The sequence below is a fragment of the Symphalangus syndactylus genome, chromosome 1 (assembly GCF_028878055.3).
Source record: "Symphalangus syndactylus isolate Jambi chromosome 1, NHGRI_mSymSyn1-v2.1_pri, whole genome shotgun sequence".
NCBI classification, from domain to species: domain Eukaryota; kingdom Metazoa; phylum Chordata; class Mammalia; order Primates; family Hylobatidae; genus Symphalangus; species Symphalangus syndactylus.
The window spans coordinates 44,520,103-44,542,486 of record NC_072423.2 but is presented as its reverse complement, the minus strand read 5'-3'; the positions used below and the strand labels follow the sequence as shown (position 1 = coordinate 44,542,486).

At 39.3% G+C, this 22,384-nt stretch overlaps 1 protein-coding gene across 7 annotated transcripts in view; it reads left to right on the top strand.

Moving 5' to 3' along the window:
• The window catches only part of PIK3C3 (phosphatidylinositol 3-kinase catalytic subunit type 3), a 763,308-nt gene that overhangs the window by 218,844 nt on the left and 522,080 nt on the right, over positions 1-22,384 (top strand). Inside the window, exon 26 of one of the 7 annotated variants that reach the window (XM_063645688.1) lies at positions 12,235-12,305. The exons of 3 other annotated variants lie outside the window; for them this stretch is intronic. In XM_063645688.1, the coding sequence (XP_063501758.1) occupies positions 12,235-12,305 (71 nt within the window). Of the gene's footprint in view, positions 1-373; positions 472-6,135; positions 10,621-12,234; positions 12,306-17,358; positions 21,719-22,384 lie in introns of those variants that run through there. 3 more of the 7 variants (XM_063645650.1, XM_063645733.1, XM_055233682.2) reach the window with 3 other exon arrangements.

Here is a 22,384-nt window from a genome sequence, read left to right as displayed (position 1 = left end):
AAGTTTCTATAACATTTACCCACTGGTATCTGTGGCATGATGGAAGATTTACTGCTTTGTATTTTTAGGTAAGACACTTGAAATCAGGAATCACATTTTATTTTTCTATGCACCCCCTTCACCTCCTGAAAAGCCACCTGCCTCTGTGTCCTATCCAAGACCTCTGGCCATTTGAAGCATCTCATTCCAAAACAGCAAAGATATTCTCTCTCAGGCCTTTCTAGTTGGCTGAGAAGTTAACTGTCACTCCTACTTTGTGTAGAGGAAAATTGTATTAAATAAATATTTGGTGCCATTTATTAGTGTGAACAGAAAAGGATATAAACATAATGCGTGAAAAATCACAACCAGTAGTTCTGATTTCCCCATGAAGGCCATTGCTGCTGGACAAACCATGGGACCAAGATCTATCCTCTGAGACAGAAAAACACAAGGCCAGACCAGATTTTCTGCTGATTGGGCAACTCCAGAATGTACTTCCTCAAAAAAATGACTCCATACAAAGGTATTCATTTTTACTCTATTTAGAGCCCTTCACTGTCTGGTACCTCGGACAGCAACCCAAGCAGGGAAGCAGTCAACTGTTTATTGGCTGTGGTTGGTAGACTTGGGTCTATCACAGGTGGAGAGAGAATAAAAGCAGAAGGGGAGTTGGGAAAGCAAAAACCCACCGTCTTGCTTGGGAGAAATCACAACAGAGCCAGAGACAAGGCAAAGGGGAAAAGGCCAGATTTATGCCAGGTAGTAAGAAGAGTATGTTTGGGGCTGGATAATGTTTGCTCAGCCTACACTAGATAGCTGCCTTCCTTCTTAGGGGCTACAATTTTCTTCAACAACTGACTCTTCCTTACTCAGCATGACAAGGTGCAGACCTGTCTGTGCTGTAGTGAGCCTGCAAATGAGAAAGGCCAGCCTTCTTTAGACAATTTCAGGGACTTCTCCAAAGGGGTCTGATAACCCAGGAGGGGATGATGAGTTCAGGCTTTGTATCCTGTATAGAAGGAGGCTGATGATTGCTATCACTGAAGTTGTTGCTTAAGATTGGGTCCTGAAGAGTTTTGTTCTTAATTGGTGAAAATTTGCTCTTACATGGTAGAAGAATACAAAGTTCATAGCTGTTTTTATTTATAACTTCATTCGTTCATTTATTCAATATACAATTATGGACTGTCTACTGCTTTCTAGCAACTTAGGCTCTGACTATGTAAAGCAAAAGAAGATATAATCTTTTTTCAAGGATCTTTTTGTATAGAGCAATGGTCCACCAGTTGTTATTTTTTTTTTAAATCTCACATATGAGCACTAAACACTTTCCAATACGTATCCTAATTATTCTCAGTTTGTTTTTTTATGAGACAAGTTCTTGCTGTTTTCCAGGCTGATCTTGAACTCCTGGATCCATGCAATCCTTCCACCTCATGCTTTCAAGTAGCTGATATTACAAGCACATTCCACTGCACCCAGCTCTTCTTAGTTATTTACAACAACATATTTTACTGTCCTAATATAAATGTTATAAAACTCACACAAAAGCAAACGTTACAAAGGGGTTATAAAAATACAAATCCAAGTTTTAATATCTTTCTCTCTTAGAATGGTTTTGTGAAAATTACTAAATACAACACAAATACAATATGGACTATTAAAACCTGTTGCACATCCAAGCATAAATTAGGCCAGTTAAAACAGAATTTGTCAAGGGTCTCGTTACTTGTTTTACCCTATCTAGGCACCAGAAGATCATGCTTCCAATGTTACCATGGGGTTGTCTAGCTCAACTAAACCAAAGTGACCTTTTCTTTTTAAAAATGACTTATGAGGACAATAAAATATTCTTTGGGAGAGAAAGGAGTGCTAATATGCAACGTGTACCACCTAGTTAAAGGCAAAAAGTCCTGAAACTGGACCCCAGTTCATTCACCATAAAGAACTGGGGCTGACTGAAGTGATGTGGCTAAGGGCCCAGTTTGGATCCAGGCTTTATTTTCTTCTGGTTGCTCCGCAGGGTTCTTTTCTGTAAAGTTGGATGCTAACACATCTTACTCTTGGGTAATGGCACTATTACTAAGGTATAGTCTATGCTTAAGCATTTACTCAAAACAAAAGCGTTATATATCTAACTTCTATTAGCTGTTATTCGCATAAGAGTTGCTGCCACTCCAGTGGTCTCTGAGCATAGCTGCCTCTAGCTATGTGAAATTGCAACATTTTGTGACCTGGGTCTTCTTGGTGAACTCATTTCTGTATGAATTGTGGTGCTTGAGGGTTCAAGTGGTGTGATCAACTCCATTTTGTAGAAAGACTTACTTCGTTTTTGAAGTCCTGGTTGAAAATGAGTTCCCTCATTGTGCAAAACATAAGCAACATGACATTCCCTGCAAACATTTAAAAAATTCATTATTTTTTAAATTTAATTTTAAAATTGATACATAATAGATGTACATATTTATTCTCAGGGTCCTGTAGAAATTATTAAAGATCTCTATGGGAATAGTGAATTACGATGCTGCATTCATCACACATGTTGAATATTTTGTAGGTAACAATGAGATAATAGTATCAGTGCTGAATGTGACATGTAAACTACTTTACCTTCAGGCTTACTACCCTAAGTTCAAAGGAAAATTTAAATGAAATATTTTTCAAGTGTTCCACAGGAAACTCATTTTAGAAGATGCTTGCAAATCATTTACAAATATTTTAAAATTATGTCACTCCAGTTCTCAGCATTTTACTTTGCAATATCAATATACTTAGCAAAACTCCCCTCACAGACAACTTAGAAAAAGACTTCAGCCTGAGTCAGAATTATTTAGGTTTCAAATGGTGCAGTCCAAATTACTGAAGCCTCAATTCACTTTAAGACTGGTTTAAGGTTAAGTTAAACCAAGAGGAAGTCACGCTTGGTGGTGAGGCCCTTCTGTGGGCAAGAGATAGCCTCTGATGGGGAGAGTGTTGGCAGGTGCTCTGTTCTCTCTTTATGGGCCTACTTAGCTCTCTCTGTGTGATTTCCCATTTGCAATATTAACATAATAACATGCACATACATATATTTATAGAGTACCTCCTTTCCAAGGAGGAAATACATTAAGATTAAGCCAGATATTTTCATTTCCCCAACCACAATGTAAACAAAACAATTGATTTCCTTACCTCTGGGGTGGAAAGCCTCAGTTGTCTCCAAGCTACCAAACTATACTGAAGATAAAAGTGGCTGAAATTATGGCATTGTTTTAAACAACAGATAAACTGACACAGCCTTAATACAACTTTTGGGATTACTGAAAATGAATTTGAAACCTTAACGTTTTATTAGGGAGCATTTGGTCATCCATATGGTATTAAACAGCAGAGAAGCAGTGCCTTCATTGAGATGATCCTCATGACTCATTCTTTGCAGCAGTGTCCAAGAATACTTATTGGTTATTAATTAGGTATTATGTGATGCATATACATGTTCTGAACACTCTGCACCTGCATCTTCCCTTATAGTCCTTTAATATTTGCACCTTATGTTTGAGTGATTATTTTATTAATGTCTATATTCCCTCAGGCTACCATGAATGCTTCATGAATGCAGAGAGTACTTCTGATTTATACCCTGTCTCCGTACAACGACTGGCAAATAGTAGTGCTAAATCCATATTTTTAGAAGGAAGGAAGGAATGAGGAAGGGAGAAGGAAGGAAGGAAAGAAGGAAGGAAGGAAGGAATAAAGGAAGGAAGGAAGGGAGGAAGGAAGGAACAAAGGAAGGAAGGGAGGGAGGAAGGAAGGAAGGAAGGAAGGAAGATGAGATAGAAATGAGAGAGAGAGAGAGAGAGAGGGACGGGGGGGAGAGAGAGAGAGAGAGAGATGGGATTTGGAAATAGCCCAAATGTTCTGATGTTTCGTTGTTTACCTGACTATTTTCTCACCATATATAGCTAGTAGTCATCTGGCTTCATACTTCCTTGGGAAGGACAGCAGGGCCAGACCTGCCAAATGTTTAATTGCAGCTCATTGTAAAAAGAATAAACACTCCAGTAAAAATGGACCCACAAGCAAGCTGCTCAGATCATTGTAGATCCTGAATTTCAGATCTGTGAGGAACTTGGATGCTTATCACATCCTCATTTTGGCCTTGAGGAAATTGAAGCTCATAAAGGCTAGGTAACTTGCTGAAGGTCACACAGCTGGTGGCAGAACAGTGTTACCTCTATTTCATGCTGTTGCTTGGGTAGACTGCAGAAAACATGTACCAAACTTTAATTTCTATTGCTCTCAGTGCTGGGGGGATGCCAGAGTTCTTGTTTCACAATGAGTGTTCAGAAGCAGAATAATTGAGGAACATCACAGCAGGCTCTGGGAGGAATTTGTGGCCAGTCATATGAAATTTGAGTGTCTGGCTGAAACTGACTCTAGTCAATCACTGGCTGTTTCTCTGGCTATTGAGAAGGAGGTAGTGGATTTTTGGGGTATTGCTTTAGTTGCTATTACAGAGTGATATTTTGAACAAATATGCCTTTTTTTCTTTCAAATCTATATTTCTGGTAAAGTTAAATTCAGCACTTAATTTGTAGTATTCAGCACCAGGGAAAGATTAGTAACTTCTCCCTTCAAACCTAGATGTGGTTTCCAGCCCTGGTATTTAATAATACTGCAGGCCATGTAGGCCATTCATCTTAATTATGTAATTATTAAAAAGATTCCGATATTGTCTACTTATTAAAGATCTCTAGAATACATACCACACCCCTATGATTAGGGGTGATTAGAGAAATACCTGAGACCAAACTATTTTCACATTTCCTTCTCTATTGATTGTCCAAAAGGTGATTATTGCGGCTGCTCAGCAGGCTGTTCTGATTAGGGCTCCATTGATCGTGAGCTGGTTATGGTTCCAAATGCCAGGCTAGGTGTGTTGTTTTGAATTTGTAGTGTGAGGCACCCAGATAAGATAAAGAAAAATTAAGGCCAGCATTTTAGTCTCCAAGTTCTGGTTAAATTGTTCCACCTTCATGCAGCTTTCCCAGATTCCTGTCCCAAAGAAACAACATTAATTAGTCTTTTCAGCTATGCAGTCTTTGGAAGCAATACTCTTGATTTATTGAAGGCTGCATTATTAAAATTATCTGCCGTGTCTGTCCTTAATAAGGTCAAAGAAGGAATCTATGAAAGCTGATTCATCACAAAGGCTCTGGGGATGCACATCATTGAGAAAGCCAATTTTATTTTCCCTACTGCAAGACAAAACCGGATTGCAACTTTCCTTGCTTATCAGGAAGGCAAAGCCCAGAGAATCCACTATTAATTTGGAGAACGACCTAATCAGGACATCTGGCCTTCTTTGTGGAGGATTCCTCACGACCAGGCTGCATATGTAGTATGGAGTGGTAAGGGAGGGTTTTAACTGTCCAAGTGAATGATAATTCCTCTCAGGAGATGCTTGTCGGAATAGATTTCCCTCCATGATCTCAGCCTACATTTCTTTAATAGTTATTAATGCCACTGTATCAGCAATCCTCTTCTCTTGCCATGATAAAATCTCCCCGAAGAGAATTGCTATTGTGTACATTTAGCAGGATTTAGGAAGACAAGATGCAGGGGAAGAGAATTGATTTTCCCTCTTTCAGTAGAAGGCAATGATGGGGACATCAGTGTGTCGTGTATCACACAATCTGTAAATTACTTCAAAATTGCCCGGGATGTTCTCCATAATACCCTCAAAACGTAAAGTCTCCCAGCTTGACCTATTTGGCTTAATTTGTGCTTTCTGCAAGAGTTATTTTTTTCTTTCCAGTGAAAAATTGTAGTTCTGGAATTTTGGGGGCAGCCAGCATCAGAAAATAAAATCGTGTTTGGCCTTGTATTGCACCAAACACGTAGTAAGTCACCTGTGAATATTTGCTGAATTGTGGATACGATGACAAGATAAAAAGCTACAATTTCCCATGAGTTCATTTCAAAACAGTTCCCATTTACAAAAAGAAATTAGAGCTTTGTCTTCAACATAATATATTTATTAAATAAATGTAACTGTGTAATCATGGAATCTAAGCACAGGAGGATTTCCAAGCTTCACCTCACATCAAATGCAGGCATCATATAGCCTCTAGGTCTTGGGTTATGTCAGGGTTTTTTGCTTTCCACTTACAGACTTGCAGTTGTCTTTCTTAGAAGATATGAAACATGTTGGTCCCACCTCTAGCCAAGTAAAAACAGGTATGTGAATAAAGTGAGTGTCAAAACAGTTTCTTTTTCAAAGCCTTGGAAATATTGGATTTCTCGTGGCTGTGAATGTAATGGGAGTCTTGATGACTTCGTCATATTAGGGAGCTTTTTATTCAGCATACTCAAAACATGTATCTAGCAATTTCTAGAGGGTGCCAGGCCTTTTCTTGGGGTTAGAGTAATGAAGATGATTAAACAATGGCCTCTATCCAGTTGATGCAACTGATTAGATTAGCTAAATGTTACAGGGCGGTGGTATAAAAAAATTCCTAGAAGATGGAAGATTTTGTTCACCACATAGGCAGTCATGGGGTAGGTGTTCCACAACTAGTTGGATGTGTCAAGGCACAGCATCCTACAAAAACATAGTCTGTTTTGAAAAATTCAGTCTGCCTGAAGGTGGGTGGCTGGAGAAAACCTTGAGAAGTTAGGAGGGACCAGGTCACTCAATACCTGGTTAACCAACTAGGAGAGATTGAATGACTACCTGTATAGCCAGCAGAAACATTTAATGTGGGGTACAAGATCACCTTTGCTCTTTAGGAAGTTTGTAGACATTCATAAATCCAAAGGAAAAAGCAAAAATTCAGGCCATGTTATGCCTCACATGTAAAATATCCTGCTATCCAGCCCTGGGCATTGCATTATTCCAGTAAGGGCTAATGTTGTATATTCTTCTCAACTATTTCAATAAAAAATGTGGAGGATACATTCCAGTTGAAAGATCACTTATTTGAATTTTACCTTTTAGTGCCAAGATTGCAGGGAAAAATATCATTTCTGAGCCTCTCGGAGGTTGGCTGATCTGCAGATGGGATAAAATATCCTGCATGTACTCTTCATTTGATTTGTAATTTACATAGTATCTCTTTGTTCAGCAAGGAACACCCTGCATGACTTCCTGACACTGACCTGGATTTTACTTATAGCTGCCCTAAATTGTGTTATCACGGTGTACCAGTTGTTCAGTATTCAGCCTTGCTCCTCTGTAACTTAATATTATGATTTATTTCTGACTTGGCTTTTCTTTATTGAATGCTGACTTTTTCTAAGAGGTTCATGTGGAAATGTGCTACATGAAAAAAAAAAAAAAAAGGAGCACAGTTTGGCCTCAGGGCGAAAACATGAATACTGACCCAGGGACATGAATACAGGGCAGAAGAGAGAGTGGCACAGGCAACAAAATTAACTCATTCCTTTGCCTTTTGTGTGTTTCTAAGTGTGTGGAGTGACTCAAATTTTAGCACAGAAAGTAAAGTTAGAAAGCAGCTGCTATTTGCCAACAACCCATTCTTTAATTCTCAAAGATCAAAAGTTTGCTTGAAAACTGACATTTTCATTTTCTCCTGGCCCAGTGAACAAAGTTTTAAGGTATGTGGTCGCTCTGATACCACCTAAGAAGCAAATATTTCTTGCAGTCTACTTCTAGATGTGAATGAGCTCAAAGTAAATGACTCAGAGATGGAGTAAATGTCCCTTGAAATACACCCAAACTTAATAATTAGGAGAAGAGTGCTTGAATAAACACATTTAGAGTGTTATTGAGCATATACAAGATGGTCCATATTTCTAAAAGACAGTGAGTCTATAGCACATTCTTTGGAGATGAGAAAATTATGCCATAAATAAAACTGGCAGTGGAGGCGTTTGTTTTATCATTCAGTTAAGTAGGAGGAATTCTTTCATACCTAGAGGGACTTAGGTAAAACTAATGAACAGACATACTTAACAACAAGAACAACAAAAAAACAATAAAGCATTACCATTCAAGAGTGTGAAATCACTTCTCTGAGAGCCTTTTTGGATTGAATACTTTTTTGGGGCTGGTAGTGTCAAACAAAAACTTTACCTAAACACAGATAACTAGGTGGCTCTTAGCATACCTTTCAGGGCTTATGGTCTCCAATTCTTCCACTCACATCCCCCTATACATTTCCAAATCACCTCTTTCAGTGTCTCCAGTGTTTAAACATGAACTGGATAGAGTGTTGCGTGGTAGTATTAAATAAAATTTAGCCTAAAGCTGTTTCCTTACATATTATAAGTTCTGTCTAAAGGTTTCTACATGCATAGTGTACATGTCATTGGATGTGTAAACAGACTATAACCTACTCTGATACCAATCACTGACTTTTGGCCAATCAAAGGTGGCCAACTGCTCAAACCACATTCAAATATGGCAAATGCTGAGCTGTAACCAATCCTGTTGTTTCTGTACCTCATTTCTGTTTTCTGTCACTTTTCTTTTTCTTTCCATAAATCTTCAACCACCTGGCAGTGCCAGAGTTTCTCTGAACCCATTCTGCCTTGGGGGATGCCTGATTCACGAATCATTCTTTGCTCAATTAAACTCTGTTTAATTTAATTTGTCTAAGGTTTTTCTTTCAACAGTAGAGATAGGAGTACAATACACTTTGAGGTGTACAGGAGTGAGTTCAAATCCTAGCTCTGTTATTGGCTTGATTTCTCATCTTGAGCAAGGTACTTAGTTTCTCTGAGCCTTAGTTTTTGCACTTGTAAATGTGGAGAAGTGAAACACCAGACTTGGGAGGTTGCTCTGCTATGTGAATGAGGTAATGGGAAAATGCTCGGCCAGTGTTGTAACTCAATCTTATCCAACAGTGAGCCCCTTGGGCACCCAGACCCAGACTCGCCCTTCTAGTCTCATCTCTTGCACTCTCTGGCACATCTCATGTAGGCTCTGTTGCCTGTCATGTTTTCCAGTCCACAAATACCCTTGGCATGCTCTCATGTCTGTACTTGGTCCACATTATTCTAATGTGAATACTGAAACTTCTAATGACAGTGCAATCTTTCTAGACAATCTCTGAAGAAGAAATATTACTAGTCTGTGGTGAATATAAAAATAGGCTCATAGGGAAAAAAACTGTGATTGAAGATGTAATTCTGCATTTTCTTGGGATATACATAAATAGCAAGTAGTCATTTTTTACTTAAAAAAAAAAAGAAATCTACAGAAAGAAAATGTAGCTGTCTTTCTGTTGCTAACCTTCCAGGAGGCCTTGGTTCTCCTTTGAGGCTGAAGTTCGTTTGTGACAGGTTAGTGCTGCTCATGTTTGTGGCTTTCCAGAAGCCACTCTGGAAAAGGCAGAAGTCTTCTCCTCCCATTATGCTGAGTCAGACATGGCATCTACATGACTCATCACCAAGTGGTTCTCCAGAATTCACTTTGCTTGCTTTTCCCCAATCCAGATAATCCTCGGGACTGGTAGCCCACCCAACTCACTCCTGCATACTGCTCTTCCTCTTTAGAGGCATCCACCATGCCTGTCTGATGCTGCCCCTCAAGGTCACATCGGAGTCTCCTGTACCTACCTTGTCTGTGGCTACCCAACTCTATACAATTTCTCAAGCTGTCATAACACCCAGATGGTCTATAATGTAATATGTGTTTAGATAATCCTCAGGCCAAAACATCTTTCCAAAATTTAACTGTAAATATGTCACTTCCCTGGGTTATGTTAGTCTTTTCCATGTTCAAATGGCTCTCTGAGCTCCTGGGGAGGGGAAGTCACTCCTGGAGTTTTCTCTCCATCATTCATAGTGTGAATCTCACCTTGGGCTGGGAGGAATTTGTCATGGGCATACAAGTGAGAAAAAGGGTGCAAAGGGGTGAGATGGTGTGTTAGTCAGGGTTCTCTAGAGAGACAGAATTAATAGGATAGACATATATACAAAGGGGAGTGTATTAAGGAGTATTAACTCACAAGATCACAAGGTAAGGTTACATCATAGGCCATCTGCAACCTGAGAAGCAAGGAAGCCAGTCCAAGTCCCAAAGTTGAAGGACTTCGAGTCCAATGTTTGAGGGCAGGAAGCATCCAGCATGGGAGAAAGATGTAGGCTTGGAGGCTAAGCCAGTCTAATCTTTTTTTTTTTTTGAGATGGAGTCGCCGTCTGTCACCCAGGCTGGAGTGCAGTGGCGCGATCTCGGCTCACAGCAACCTCCGCCTCTCAGTACCTGAGATTACAGGTGCATGCCAACATGGCTAATTCTTGTATTTTTAGTAGATACAGGGTTTCACCATGTTGGCCAGGTTGGTCTGGAACGAACTCCTGACCTCAAGTGATCCGCCCACCTCAGCCTCTGAAAGTTCTGCGATTACAGGCATGAGCCACTGGGCCTGGCCAAGCCTAATCCTTCCACGTTCTTCTGCTTGCTTTTATTCTAGTTACGCTGGCAGCTGGTTAGATGGTGCCCTCCCAGATTGAAGGTAGATCTGCCTTTCCCAGTCCACTGACTCAAATGTTAATCTCCTTTGGCAACACCCTCACAGACACACCCAGGATCAATACTTTGCACCCTTCAATCCAATCAAGTTGACATCCAGTATTAACCATCACAGATGGCTAATATGGGAGATACTCATGAAGGGTCTGGGAAGGGGATTTGGAAAAGATATAGACCCAAAGGAAGGAGGAAAGAAAAGGGGAAGTGAGACGGGAACCAAACCAAACACCCTGTATTGCACAATTGAGCCTGGAGTTGGCCTGCTCGCCACACAGCAGCCACAGGTTTTCAGGATGCTTTAGTGATAGCAGCCGTCAGTACCTCTCATTAGGAGCAAAAGCCCTGATTGGTAATAGCATATTCTATTTATTTAGAGAATAAAAGTTGCCTGTTAGAACCAGCCTTCTCAGAATGGCCTTCAGGTTTTCAGAAAAGCACAGCACCAGCATATTTCTTATCTGCCTTGAAGGTTGTAATAAATCCCTTCTTCTATTAATTCATAAATCCTTTAGCCCTATGCCATTTTGGGGCCATAGGCTTTCTTTCCTCCCTGTAACCCTTGGAAAGATCTTTCATATCCAATCTCTGTAGATAATCTGAATGTGAAATCAGGTATGGTTATCTTATCCCTCTAATCAGAAGGTCAGCAGTTACCTGCGGCTTTTCCATCTGTCCTCCAGCTGAATGCTGCCATTTAGTAAAACAAAAATTGGTTACAAATTAGCAAAGCTGACTGGCTCAGTGAGATCTCGCCTGGAGTCTTTGCTGGAAGGGGAGAAGTTTAAATACGCTTTGAAGGGAGATTTGAGGTGAACTCTATTTGTCAAAGCCGTGGAGTAGCAGCATAAAAGATGAGAGATGTTCTCCTGGGTAAAAATGTCAAATCACATGGGAAATGGGAATATTTCACATGGTGATTACTGAATTTTACAATTGTTCGCAAATTGATTCAGCCCAGAAATCAATTGGGAAGTCTCCCACAGGTGTCCAGCACTCTGCAGGTATTAGCGTGATACGGGTAAGTCTCAAAGTACAAAAAAAAAACACATGTGAAACAATTTGTAAACAATGAAGTGCTAGCTTGTGTGGTGTGAATTACAGATGCATTAGGACACCAGAAAAGGAAGAAAAGACAGTGGCAGCTGAAGACATTTCAGGAATGTTTCATTGAGAACTTAAGTCTTGTTCTGGGCCATAAAGAAAAAGGGAGGGTGTGGTTTCTATACCAGAGATAAGAAAGGAGAAAATTGGACACGGAGGAAAGATACAAGTACCAATCCGAGTGAACAAGGAAGAGTGAGTAAATCTGTCCAGCTGGAGTTGGAGGTACGTTCTGGAAAATGGTGAGAGAGGCTGTGTAGAGTAGGGGGACACAGAAAGATGGGCCAAGACATTTGGAGTTGATATTTGATATGGTTTGGCTGTGCCCCCACCCAAATCTCATCTAAAATTGTAATCCCCATAATCCCCACGTGTCGAGGGAGGGACGGGGTGGGAAGTGATTGGATCATGGGGGCAGTTTTCCCCATGCAATTCTCGTGATAGTGAGTGAGTTCTCACGAGATCTCATGGTTTTACAAGCGTCTGGTATTTCCCCAGATTGCACTTCTCGTGATAGTGAGTGAGTTCTCACGAGATCTCATGGTTTTACAAGCGTCTGGTATTTCCCCTGATTGCACTTCTCGTGATAGTGAGTGAGTTCTCACGAGATCTCATGGTTTTACAAGCGTCTGGTATTTCCCCTGATTGCACTTCTCTCTTCTGCCTCCTAGTGAGAAAGGTGCCTGCTTCTCCTTCTGCCATGATTATAAGTTTCCTGAGGCTTCCCCAGCCATGCGTAACTGTGAGTCAATTAAACCTCCTTTGTTTATGAATTACCCAGTCTCGGATAGTATCCTTATAGCAGTGTGAGAATGGACTAATACAATATTTTAGATCAAAGGGACTCACTGATGTTTCTCAAAAATAATATAAGAGGAAAATATAGGTGGTGGTTTAGTGTCCGTCTACCTGGCCCCTAGGGTTGAGCCTGGGAAGCAAGGCCTGGAAGGGTTAGCATAACAATCTAGGCATGATTTAATGGGACTGGCCTGTGATAGTGAGGTGGAGAGAATAGGCAATGTGACAGTGAAAAATATAAATGAAAACCAACAGGACTCCAACACAACAGAAAGAGGACTTTCCAACCTGCAGGGGAGAAAAAGGTTGTGCCTCTGGCCATCAGGAGCATTCAATTGTAATGTCTCCATTTCAGCCAAACTGCTGTGCACACATGTGAAGCCTGGGCCCCCTTTAACAGCAAGAGGTCTGTTGTTCCCATCCTTGTGAAAGTGGGTTCAGCTAGTCAAATCGAGGTCTTGATGTAGCCTGGGGCTGCCACTCCCTGTGGAGCCGAATGGGCCTGACGGGTAGACAGGTGCTGGTGGTGATATAGGAGCCTCAGTGGTTTGAGATTTAACAGTCCTGGCCTTCTGTGTTTTGGACTTTGGGGCTCCCTGGCTACTTGCACTAGGTTTAAGGCACAAATTTGAATTGTATGTGCTGAGAGCCAGGTGTAAAAGTTCTGGCAGTGATGAGCTTGAGTGTGGACCTAGCTGACCACCTAGTATTTGCATCTCAGAATAGCTGAGGGTTTCCTTTCTTACCATTTTACTGTACATAGTAACTCTTATTGAAGGTCTAAAGGGGGCACTGAATTTTTTTCTTTTAGAATTTTCTGTATTTTATGTCAGAAACAATATGCTAAACTATGATTTGTAAATCTAGGTAATAATAAACATCTCTGAACATATTCACGAATATGAAAAGCAGTAGAATCATGTTGGGGCCTGAGCCTGTTCAGTCTTGGTGTTGCCAAGATGTGTGGGAGGGGAGATGTGGGAAGAGGCAGGGCAGATGGCAGTCAGGGATGCAAGGTCAGGAATTCTACTAAGCTGGAGAGAGGGCAGGCAGCTTAGGAGAATGGTAAATCAAGAGGAAGAGAGTTTCTTTGCCTGCAGCTGTAGGTCTACAGCTACTTTTTATGGCAGCGTTCACTCATTTAGGGAAGATAAGTGAGGGGCCAGCAAGGGCTCCGTTGGAGCCAAGATTGGGCCCCTGCCAGTGATGAGTTTTCTGAGCTAGTGACAGAGGCAGTTCTTCTTCCTCAATGTGGCCTGGGGTTTTTGAGGCTGTCAGAAAGAAACTGAATTCTTAAATCCCCAGGGCCATCACTGTCTTATTTGGTCCCTGCAGCTGGGGCTGAAGGCTCTGAAATGGGGCATGTAACTAGGGCTCCTATTCCCCTTAGCAGTCATTTTCACACTTGCAAAAAATGATGTATTTTCTCAGGCGGGTATGTGGCTGCCTGTAGCAGCCTTCAGCTAAATGAAAGCATTTTCTTGGTCTCTGGGGAACCAGAAGCTGACAGATGGACTTCCAGGATTTAAAATTTCCTAGGTTTGTTATTTGAACCTAACAACAGAGAAAAATCCATCCTGGATACAATTAGAGCATTTTTTTCTTTGTCTTACCTTCCCACCCCCAGTGAAACAGAGAAATGTGAAGGACATACTTTTAGTGCTGTTATTGGTCATTTTAAGCTCAGTGTGGGTGAGATGATATCTGATAACAAATAAGAAGTTTGTGTGTGTCCTTTCAGCTCTCCGAAAAGGCTATAATGTCATGAGTATACTCTGTGCAAGAGGGAAATTCTCAGTATATTTAAATAACGGACAGTTTTACTGTGATACATCATGCAGTAAGGCTTCTGTGCAGGCTAGAAGCTCCCAGAGGAAAGCAGTTTCCGAGCAACTACCACTGACTGGGAAGGGCACTTTGACCCTGAGGGGTATAGCAGAAGAGTGTACACATTTTCATTATACAACTTCATAAACAGGGTGTCTTTCCTATAGGTATGTGGTAATCAGTTGTGAGCTGTGTCCTCCCAATCTTGTTACTAATGAAAACTGGCATACTTTTAAAATTAATTTTGTTGACTTATATTTGCCTACAGTAAAATTTACTAATTCTACAAGCGCAATTCAATGAGTTTTGACAAATGTGTACAGTCTTATAATCTCTACCATAACCAAGATTTAGAATATTTCCATCACCCAAAAATGTTCCCCTTTGCCCTTTTATAATCAATCTCCTCCATTCCCTCTACTCTGTGGCAACCACTGTTTTGATTTCTATCACCATAGTTTTGTCATTGTTTCTCCTTTGCTGTATTTCTGAACTTACCTTCTAGGTAATTACCACACTGTTTCTATAACTATACTGATATTACTTATCCCATTTTTGCCAAGTCTTTGACTTTAGAACCATTAAGTCTCTTTAAAGTAACTTGTAGGTTTCCACTTTGATCCATAACATGTGATCCATACATGATTGTAGTTTAATTCTCATTTCCTCCCCCCTCCCCAGTTTCTTAGTTGAGTGTACCTCATTGTCGCCTTTATTTATACTTCAAAAGTTGCGAAAGGAGATCATACATATGCTGGGAGGCAGGGTGGGGTCAAGAGGAGGGGAAAACTAGGAAGAGGCTGAGTGGAGAAGTAAGTCTGGCCTCACAAGAGGGGCGAGCATCACTGATGGAGCCGATCCTGGAGGAAGGAAGATGGAATATGCTATTGGCCTGTTGGCAATTGGTGGGTGGGTAAGGGATGTGATAAAGACACATCTTCCTAGACAGCAACTTAGGATAGATAGATATTGTCAACAGTTTAACCTGGAGGTGAAGAAAATGCCAGCAAGTCATGTGATGACAATGACTAGAATGGATAGTCAGGGATGCTGAGGAGTGTGCTGGAGATTTACAGATACTTGAGTAAATGTAGCACAGTAATGGCTTAGTTTAAAGAAACAAATTGCTAAGGGGTATAGGAGATCGATCAGAGTTGTGGGAGAAGCTATAGGGAAAGGAACAGGCCTTCTGAAAGGTTGGAAGGCTCTGCATAGCTTTAGAGGAGAATAAGCTGAAGGCAGCTGTTCTCTGACCTTGATGCACAGGGTGAAGAATAGGTACAAGGGAGTGTAGGGGAATTTATCTTAATTAGGCTTGTTTACTTATATTGTCTGGAAACCAACCTTTGATCATCCGCATGCATGACTGCTCCCTGAAAGGGGGAACAATAATGTTAGTTACCCGCAAATTGTGTTTGCTCCAGGCTTTCGACATCATGTCTGTACTGAATAAAAGCAAGCAGCTCCAGCTGTTCAGGACTACTTACTCTTCTGCCACTAGTGCTGGGCAGTCCCCTAGCTGCTCTTACACTGTATACCTGTGTCTGAGTACTCCTTTCATCCCTCACTTGGCCAGGGTCTATGGGACAGACCTGGCAAAGGGGCATTCAGGGGCCAGTTGCTCCTTTAGGTACCACTTGGGTACCATTTTCTAATTCATCAAATTAAAAAAATTAACACTGATACAATGGTACTACCTAACATATAGTTCATATTCAATTTTGTCCAATTAAAGGGGCTTGCATTTTAAATGATTTTCTTGGAGACAAAAATAGACTAATGACTCAAGAAATGATGCTTTTGTGGCCAAGAAACAGGAAAAAATGCTCACATCACCAATCATTAGAAAAATGCAAATCAAAACTAAAGTGAAATATCATCTCACACTAGTCAGAATGCTATCATTAAAAAGTCAAAAAACAAGGCTGGGCTCAGTGGCTCACGCCTGTAATCCCAGTACTTTGGGTGGCCGAGGTGGGTGGATCACTTGAGGCCAGGGGTTCTAAACCAGCTTGGCCAACATGGCAAAACCTCGTCTTTACAAAAAATATACAAATTAGCTGGGCGTGGTAGTGCATGCCTATAATCCCAGGTACTTGGGAGGCTAAGGCAGGAGAATCACTTGAGCATTTGAACCTGGCAGAGGTTTCAGTGAGCCAAGATCACACCACTGCACTCCAGCCCAGGCAACAGAGCAAGACTATGTCTCAAAATAAATAAATAAATACAAATAAATAAAATGGAAAGTCAAAAAACAACAGATGTTGGCAAGGCTATGGAGAAATGGGAATGCTTATACACTGTTGGTGGGAATGCAAACTAGTTCAGTCACCATGGAAAGAGTTTAGAGATTTCTCAAAGAACTTAAAATAAAACTATCATTCCAGCCAGCAATCCCAGTACTGGGTACATACCCAAAGGAAAATAATTTATTCTACCAAAAAGACACATGCATTCATATGTTCATTGCAGCATTATCCACAATAGCGAAGACATGGAATCAACCTAGGTGCCTACCGATAAGGGATTGGATAAAGAAAATGTGGAACATATTCACCATGGAATACTGTGTAGATTTAAAGAAGAAAATCATGTAATGTGCAGCAACATGAATAGAGCTGGAGGTCATTATCTGAAGTAAACTAACACAGGAACAGAAAACCAAATACCACATGTTCTCACTTATAAGCAGTAGGTAAACATTGAATACACATGAACATCAAGATGGGAACATTAGACACTGGGGACCACTAGAAGTCGGGGGAAGAGAGAGAGCCATGGGCTAAAGAACTATCTGTTGGGTACTGTACTTACTGCCTGGGTGACTGGATTACTGGGACTCCAAGCCTTAGCATCACACAATTTACCCCGTGTAACCTGTGTGTATGCCCGTTAATCTATAACAAAAGTTGAAGTTAACTTAAAGAATAAAAACACAAAGCAAATCAATATATTTGTAACTATTTGTAATAAACAGTTCATTGCTCTATTAAAAATAATGCTTTTGGGGAGCACTAATTGATGGGGGTTGCTATTTGAGAGTAGAGGGGTAGCTATTGACCACATTTGAACTAGTCTTGTAGAAAGGGTGCAAAATGTGTTTAGGTCACCTGAAGTATTTGTATATTGGTTAAAAAATCATTTGCCTATTTTTCATTTTTTATTTTCAGCTTTAGGGACCCTGCTGGTACTGAGTGAACAAGCCCAGGCCATTAGCTATTTGGAACATTTCATCTCAGCACCATTTCTCTGGCGACTTGTAACAGACAGGGCTATACAAAAGAAAATCCTTTTTACTACCCCAATTCATATCAATCAAAGACCAAGGAAAGGATCCTAATATCTTTTTAAAATGTTTTCATTTATCTTGGAGTTTACTTGTCATAAAAACCGCGTGTTTAAAGTGTCCGTTGGGTGTAAATGGTCCCATAAACTCTTGTAACTGAGTGACACGTGATAATGAAAGTAGCTTCACAAAGAACAACAAAATAGATCTCTTTTTTTATTGTAATCATCAAATAGTGTGCCCCAAGGTATTGATTGAATTATACATAAACCTGATATGGAGCTATAAAAAGGATGATAGCATGCTGCTTCAAAACAAACCACAAACAGATTAGCCTTTGAGAAATAACCTTAATTCCAACAACATTCACAACCTTTGCTGGATGAACCACAAAACAAACATATTTCTGGAAGAAGGTATTTCCTGTATATATGTAAACTAAAAGTACACTCTGAGAAATTTTATCAGCCAAAAGGTAGAATTGGATATTCAAACAAGGAAGAGACATATTTACTTACGAGGCAAGACTAAATACACAGGAGAATATCTGGTATCTAATAGTCCAGGTGAAATCCAGAGTTTCACTTTTTGTGGTTTCTGAAGTCAACCACAGTCTAAAAACATATGGAAAATTCCAGAAATAAACAATACATACGTTTTAAATTGGGCGCCATTCTGAATAGCATGATGAAACTTCCCATTCTGCCCAGCACATGAATCATCCCTTTGTCCAGCATACAGGCTGTAGACACTCACTGCCCATTAATCACTTAGGAACTGTCTGGGTTATCAGATCAGCTGTCATGGTACTGCAGTTCCTGTGTTCAAGTAATCCTTATTTGACCTAATGATGGCCCCAAGCCACAGTAGTAGTGATGCTGTAATATTGTTATAATTATTAGTTATTGTTGTTAATCTCTTATTGTGTGTAATTTATAAATTACATTTTATTATAGGTGTGTAAGTATAGTAAAAAAGTAGTATATACAGGATTCATTACAACCTGTAGTTTCAGGCATCCACTTGGGGTCTTGGAATGTATCCCTCTTGGATAAGAGGGAACTACTGTATCTTGATAAGATGCTGTAATGAAGTTGTTAGTGTTCAGAGAAGCTCAAGGTCTGGAAAAATCTAGGGAAGACTTTGTGGAGAAAGGTGGTTTGAGCAGGGTATCTGGTTTTGTATACTTTCTACCTGAAATGTTAAACTGTTTTAAAGAAATAAATTATTTATTTTCTTTGAATTTTCCAGTTTAAATTGATTGAATGGTGGACTGGGCAAGATATTGGAATTTGGAATTCTGTTTTTTGTTTTCGTTTTTGTTTTTGTATGTTTTTTTTACTGGTTCATTTTCCTCCAGATAAGGTAACTCTTTAAACATCCTTATCTGCAAGGAATATTCAGGAATGGAAAACATACTGTTACTCACATTTTTCTTCAGTTTACATTTTATTCTTTTGATATGCCCCATGTTTTTTTTGTCTTCATGCCTCTGCTCATGTATTTTGTTCCTGCTGGAATTCACTTTTTCTCACTTCTATGTGTGCAAATCCTACCCTTCTGTCCTCTTCAGTGAGAAGGCTCCCCTAAATACCCTAACTGGGAGTTTTTTTAGAAAATTCTTTTCTAATTCTTTCACCTTTCTTAATGTCTCTGAATACTTTTAACTGTCCGTCTCTTATCACCCTTACCAGCTTCTATTTGGTATGGTGGGGGTGAATTAAGTATGCTTCCTATTCCTTCTGGCCTATGGACCCCTCAAAGACAGAACTTGAACATATTCTTTGATGAACAAATTTTTGGTGCCAAACTTGCAAAATTATTAATGAGCATTGCAGATTCAGATTCAAAGCGTAACAGTCATGTCAACTCATCTTTTCAATGAATTATTCTACAATACATAAAAAAATGCTGTCCTATCTGATATTTTCACAGTCTGTTCTGTAATTTTAAAGGTACCTTAGGGTTTCTCTTTGAAGGCAGATCCACATGTATATGGTTAATTTATTTTTTACAGAGGTGCCAAAGAAATTCAATGGGGAAAGGATAATTTTTTTCAACAAATAGTGCTGAAATAATTGGATAGCTATCTGTAAAAGAAGAAAAGAACCTCAATCCTTGTCTCACACCATATAGAAAAATTAACTTGAAATATATTTTATTCTTAAGTATGAGCTAAAGGTATAAAACATTAAAAATAAAACACGGGAAAACATCTTAGTGACTTACAGTTTAGTAAATATTTCTTAAACACAATACAAAGGCACACTGTACAAAAATTATTGATGTATTGGACTTCATCAAAATTAAAAACATTTGCTGTTCAAAATTCACTGTTATAAAAAGGACAATACAAAGGCCCACTTTGGGAAAAACATAGTAAAATATATATAGAACAAAGAGCTTGTATCTAGAATATATATAGTGCTCATACAACTAAATAAGAGGAAGACAAAACACCCAATTTAACAAAATGGGTGAAGAATTTTAGAGACAGTTCACCATAGAAGATGTTCAAATGGCAAATAGTCGTAATATTATTAGTCACTAGGAAAATACAAATTAAAAGCCATAGTGAGATACCACTACACTCTGTTGTAATAACTAAAATAGGAAGACTGACAGTACCAAGTGTTAACAAGAATGTGGAACAACTGGAACTCTCCTATATTGCTGGTGGGAATGTAAAATGGTCTAACTATTTTGAAAAGCAGTGTGACAGTTTTTTAAAAAGTTAAAAATCTACCTCTCATAAGACCTATTATTCTACTCTTAAGTATTTAACCATGAAAATAAAGGAACATAGATTCATGACATACAAAGACTTACATATTAATTTTTACATATTAATTAATACATATTAATTTTTATATAGCTTTGTTTTCAGTAGCCCTCAATTGGAAACAACATAAATATCCATCAACACTTGAATGCATAAACATATTGTGGTACAGTTATACAATGGAATATTCTTTAGCAATGAAAATAAGTAGACTATTGATACATTCAACAACATTGCTAAATCTTAAAATAACTATGTTGCATGGAAGATGTCAGATTAAAAAAACGCGTACATATTGTATGACTCCATTTATATGATGTTCTAGGAAATGAGCACTAGTGAGAAAAAAACAGATCAGTGATTTCCTGCAGGTGGGACAAAAAACAGGAGAAAATAATTTCAAATAATTACAAGGAAACTTTGGAGGTGAGGGTTTTGGGTTGCTCATTATTTTATTGTGATGGCGATTTCACAGCGATGAACATATGTTAAAATTAATCAAATTGTATACTTTAGACATAATGCTTTTTTGTGTGTGGGGATGTCAATTTTACTTCAACAAAGATGTTAAGATTGCTCCCAAACTGATATTTTTGCAATCTATTTTGGAGAGTCAAAGTGATCTTTTGGTTTCTTTTGGAAGGCAGATATGATATAAAGCAAATGGACTGCTGAGTTATGGAGATATGAACTTGTTATATTGGTGTGCATTTCCCAGATGAATTTAGAAACTTAGCTCCTTCTCTTCTAGAATTCTACAGGAAGACTCCAGAGAAGGCACTGTGTAAGCCCAAGTGTTCACAGGACTGTCTTAGTTTATACTGAGCTTTGAAATTTAGTTCCTTCTCTTCTGGAAAACAAGCATGTCATAACTACCAGATATGAGTGATGAGAAGATTACAGAATGTAGGCAAAGCACACAGCACAATGATACAGGGTCCTTCCCTTTCTTTTTCCTTTATTTTTCTCTCTTCTGCACAAAGCCAAGCACAGGTTGCCTGTGTAACAAGTGTTCGATAAATCTTGAATTATTCACCATTGACTGTTCCAATTCAGCTAGTTAAGGCATCTAAAAGAATAAAGAATTTTCCAATCTATTTTTTTAGGTCTTGGAATAAAACAACAAAAATTTTGAGTACAAGCAATTAGAGCACTTGGGACAAATTTGACAACTGATATAATATTCACTAAGGTAGTTATAGAAGTTCGAACCCCTGTTTCACACAAAGCAACTAGTCCAGATTTAATGAATTATTGGCTTTGAAAAACTTACATAATTATTTTGAAAGTCCAGTTACCTGACTTTGTCAAAATTATGCAATGCATATTTCTTTAATTTAGAAAATAGGACAAGCACAGTGGCTCAAGCCTGTAATCCCAGCACTTTGGGAAGCTGAGGTGGGTGGATCACCTGAGGTCAGGAGTTCAAGACCAGCCTGACCAACATGGTGAAAACCTGTCCCTACTAAAAATACAAAAAAAAAAAAAAAAAAAAAAAAAAAAATTAGCTGGGAAAAAAATTAGCTGTGGCAGGTGCCTCTAATCCCAGCTACTCAGGGGGCTGAGACAGGGGAATCACTTGAATCAGGGAGGAGGAGGTTGCGGTGAGCCAAGATTGTGCCACTGCACTCCAGCCTGGACAACAGAGTGAGACTCAGTCTCAAAAAAAAAAAAAGTTTGACTAATCAAGCAGACATTCAGGAATGCAAGCAACAAATGCTTTCTTTAGACTTTAAGAGACTCTATATGGAATATGCCACACTGATGGAATTTCTTTCAAGCAGTTGCTTATTGCCTCCTCAGTCTGATATGAAAGCCCAGTAAGGTACTGGGAAAGAAGGACAAGTATTCTATTTTTAAATATCTTCAATAAGGCCATAGAAGAAGTTTCCTGTTAGCCTCAGGCATTCTGAAACTGTGGTTGACACTTAAAGACAGCTTGTTTTCCAGGATTGATCAGATCAGATGGAAATTCCTTTATATACTATTAGGTAGCCAGGAAGGAGTTACAGAAAGCTGCAATCTGGGCAGAGACAATTTCTAAAAAGCTGCATTATCAGTTGGAAAAGTGTAAAACAACTAAATTTCTGTGAGCCACTGTGTAGTGACCACTTAAAAAGTTACTGTC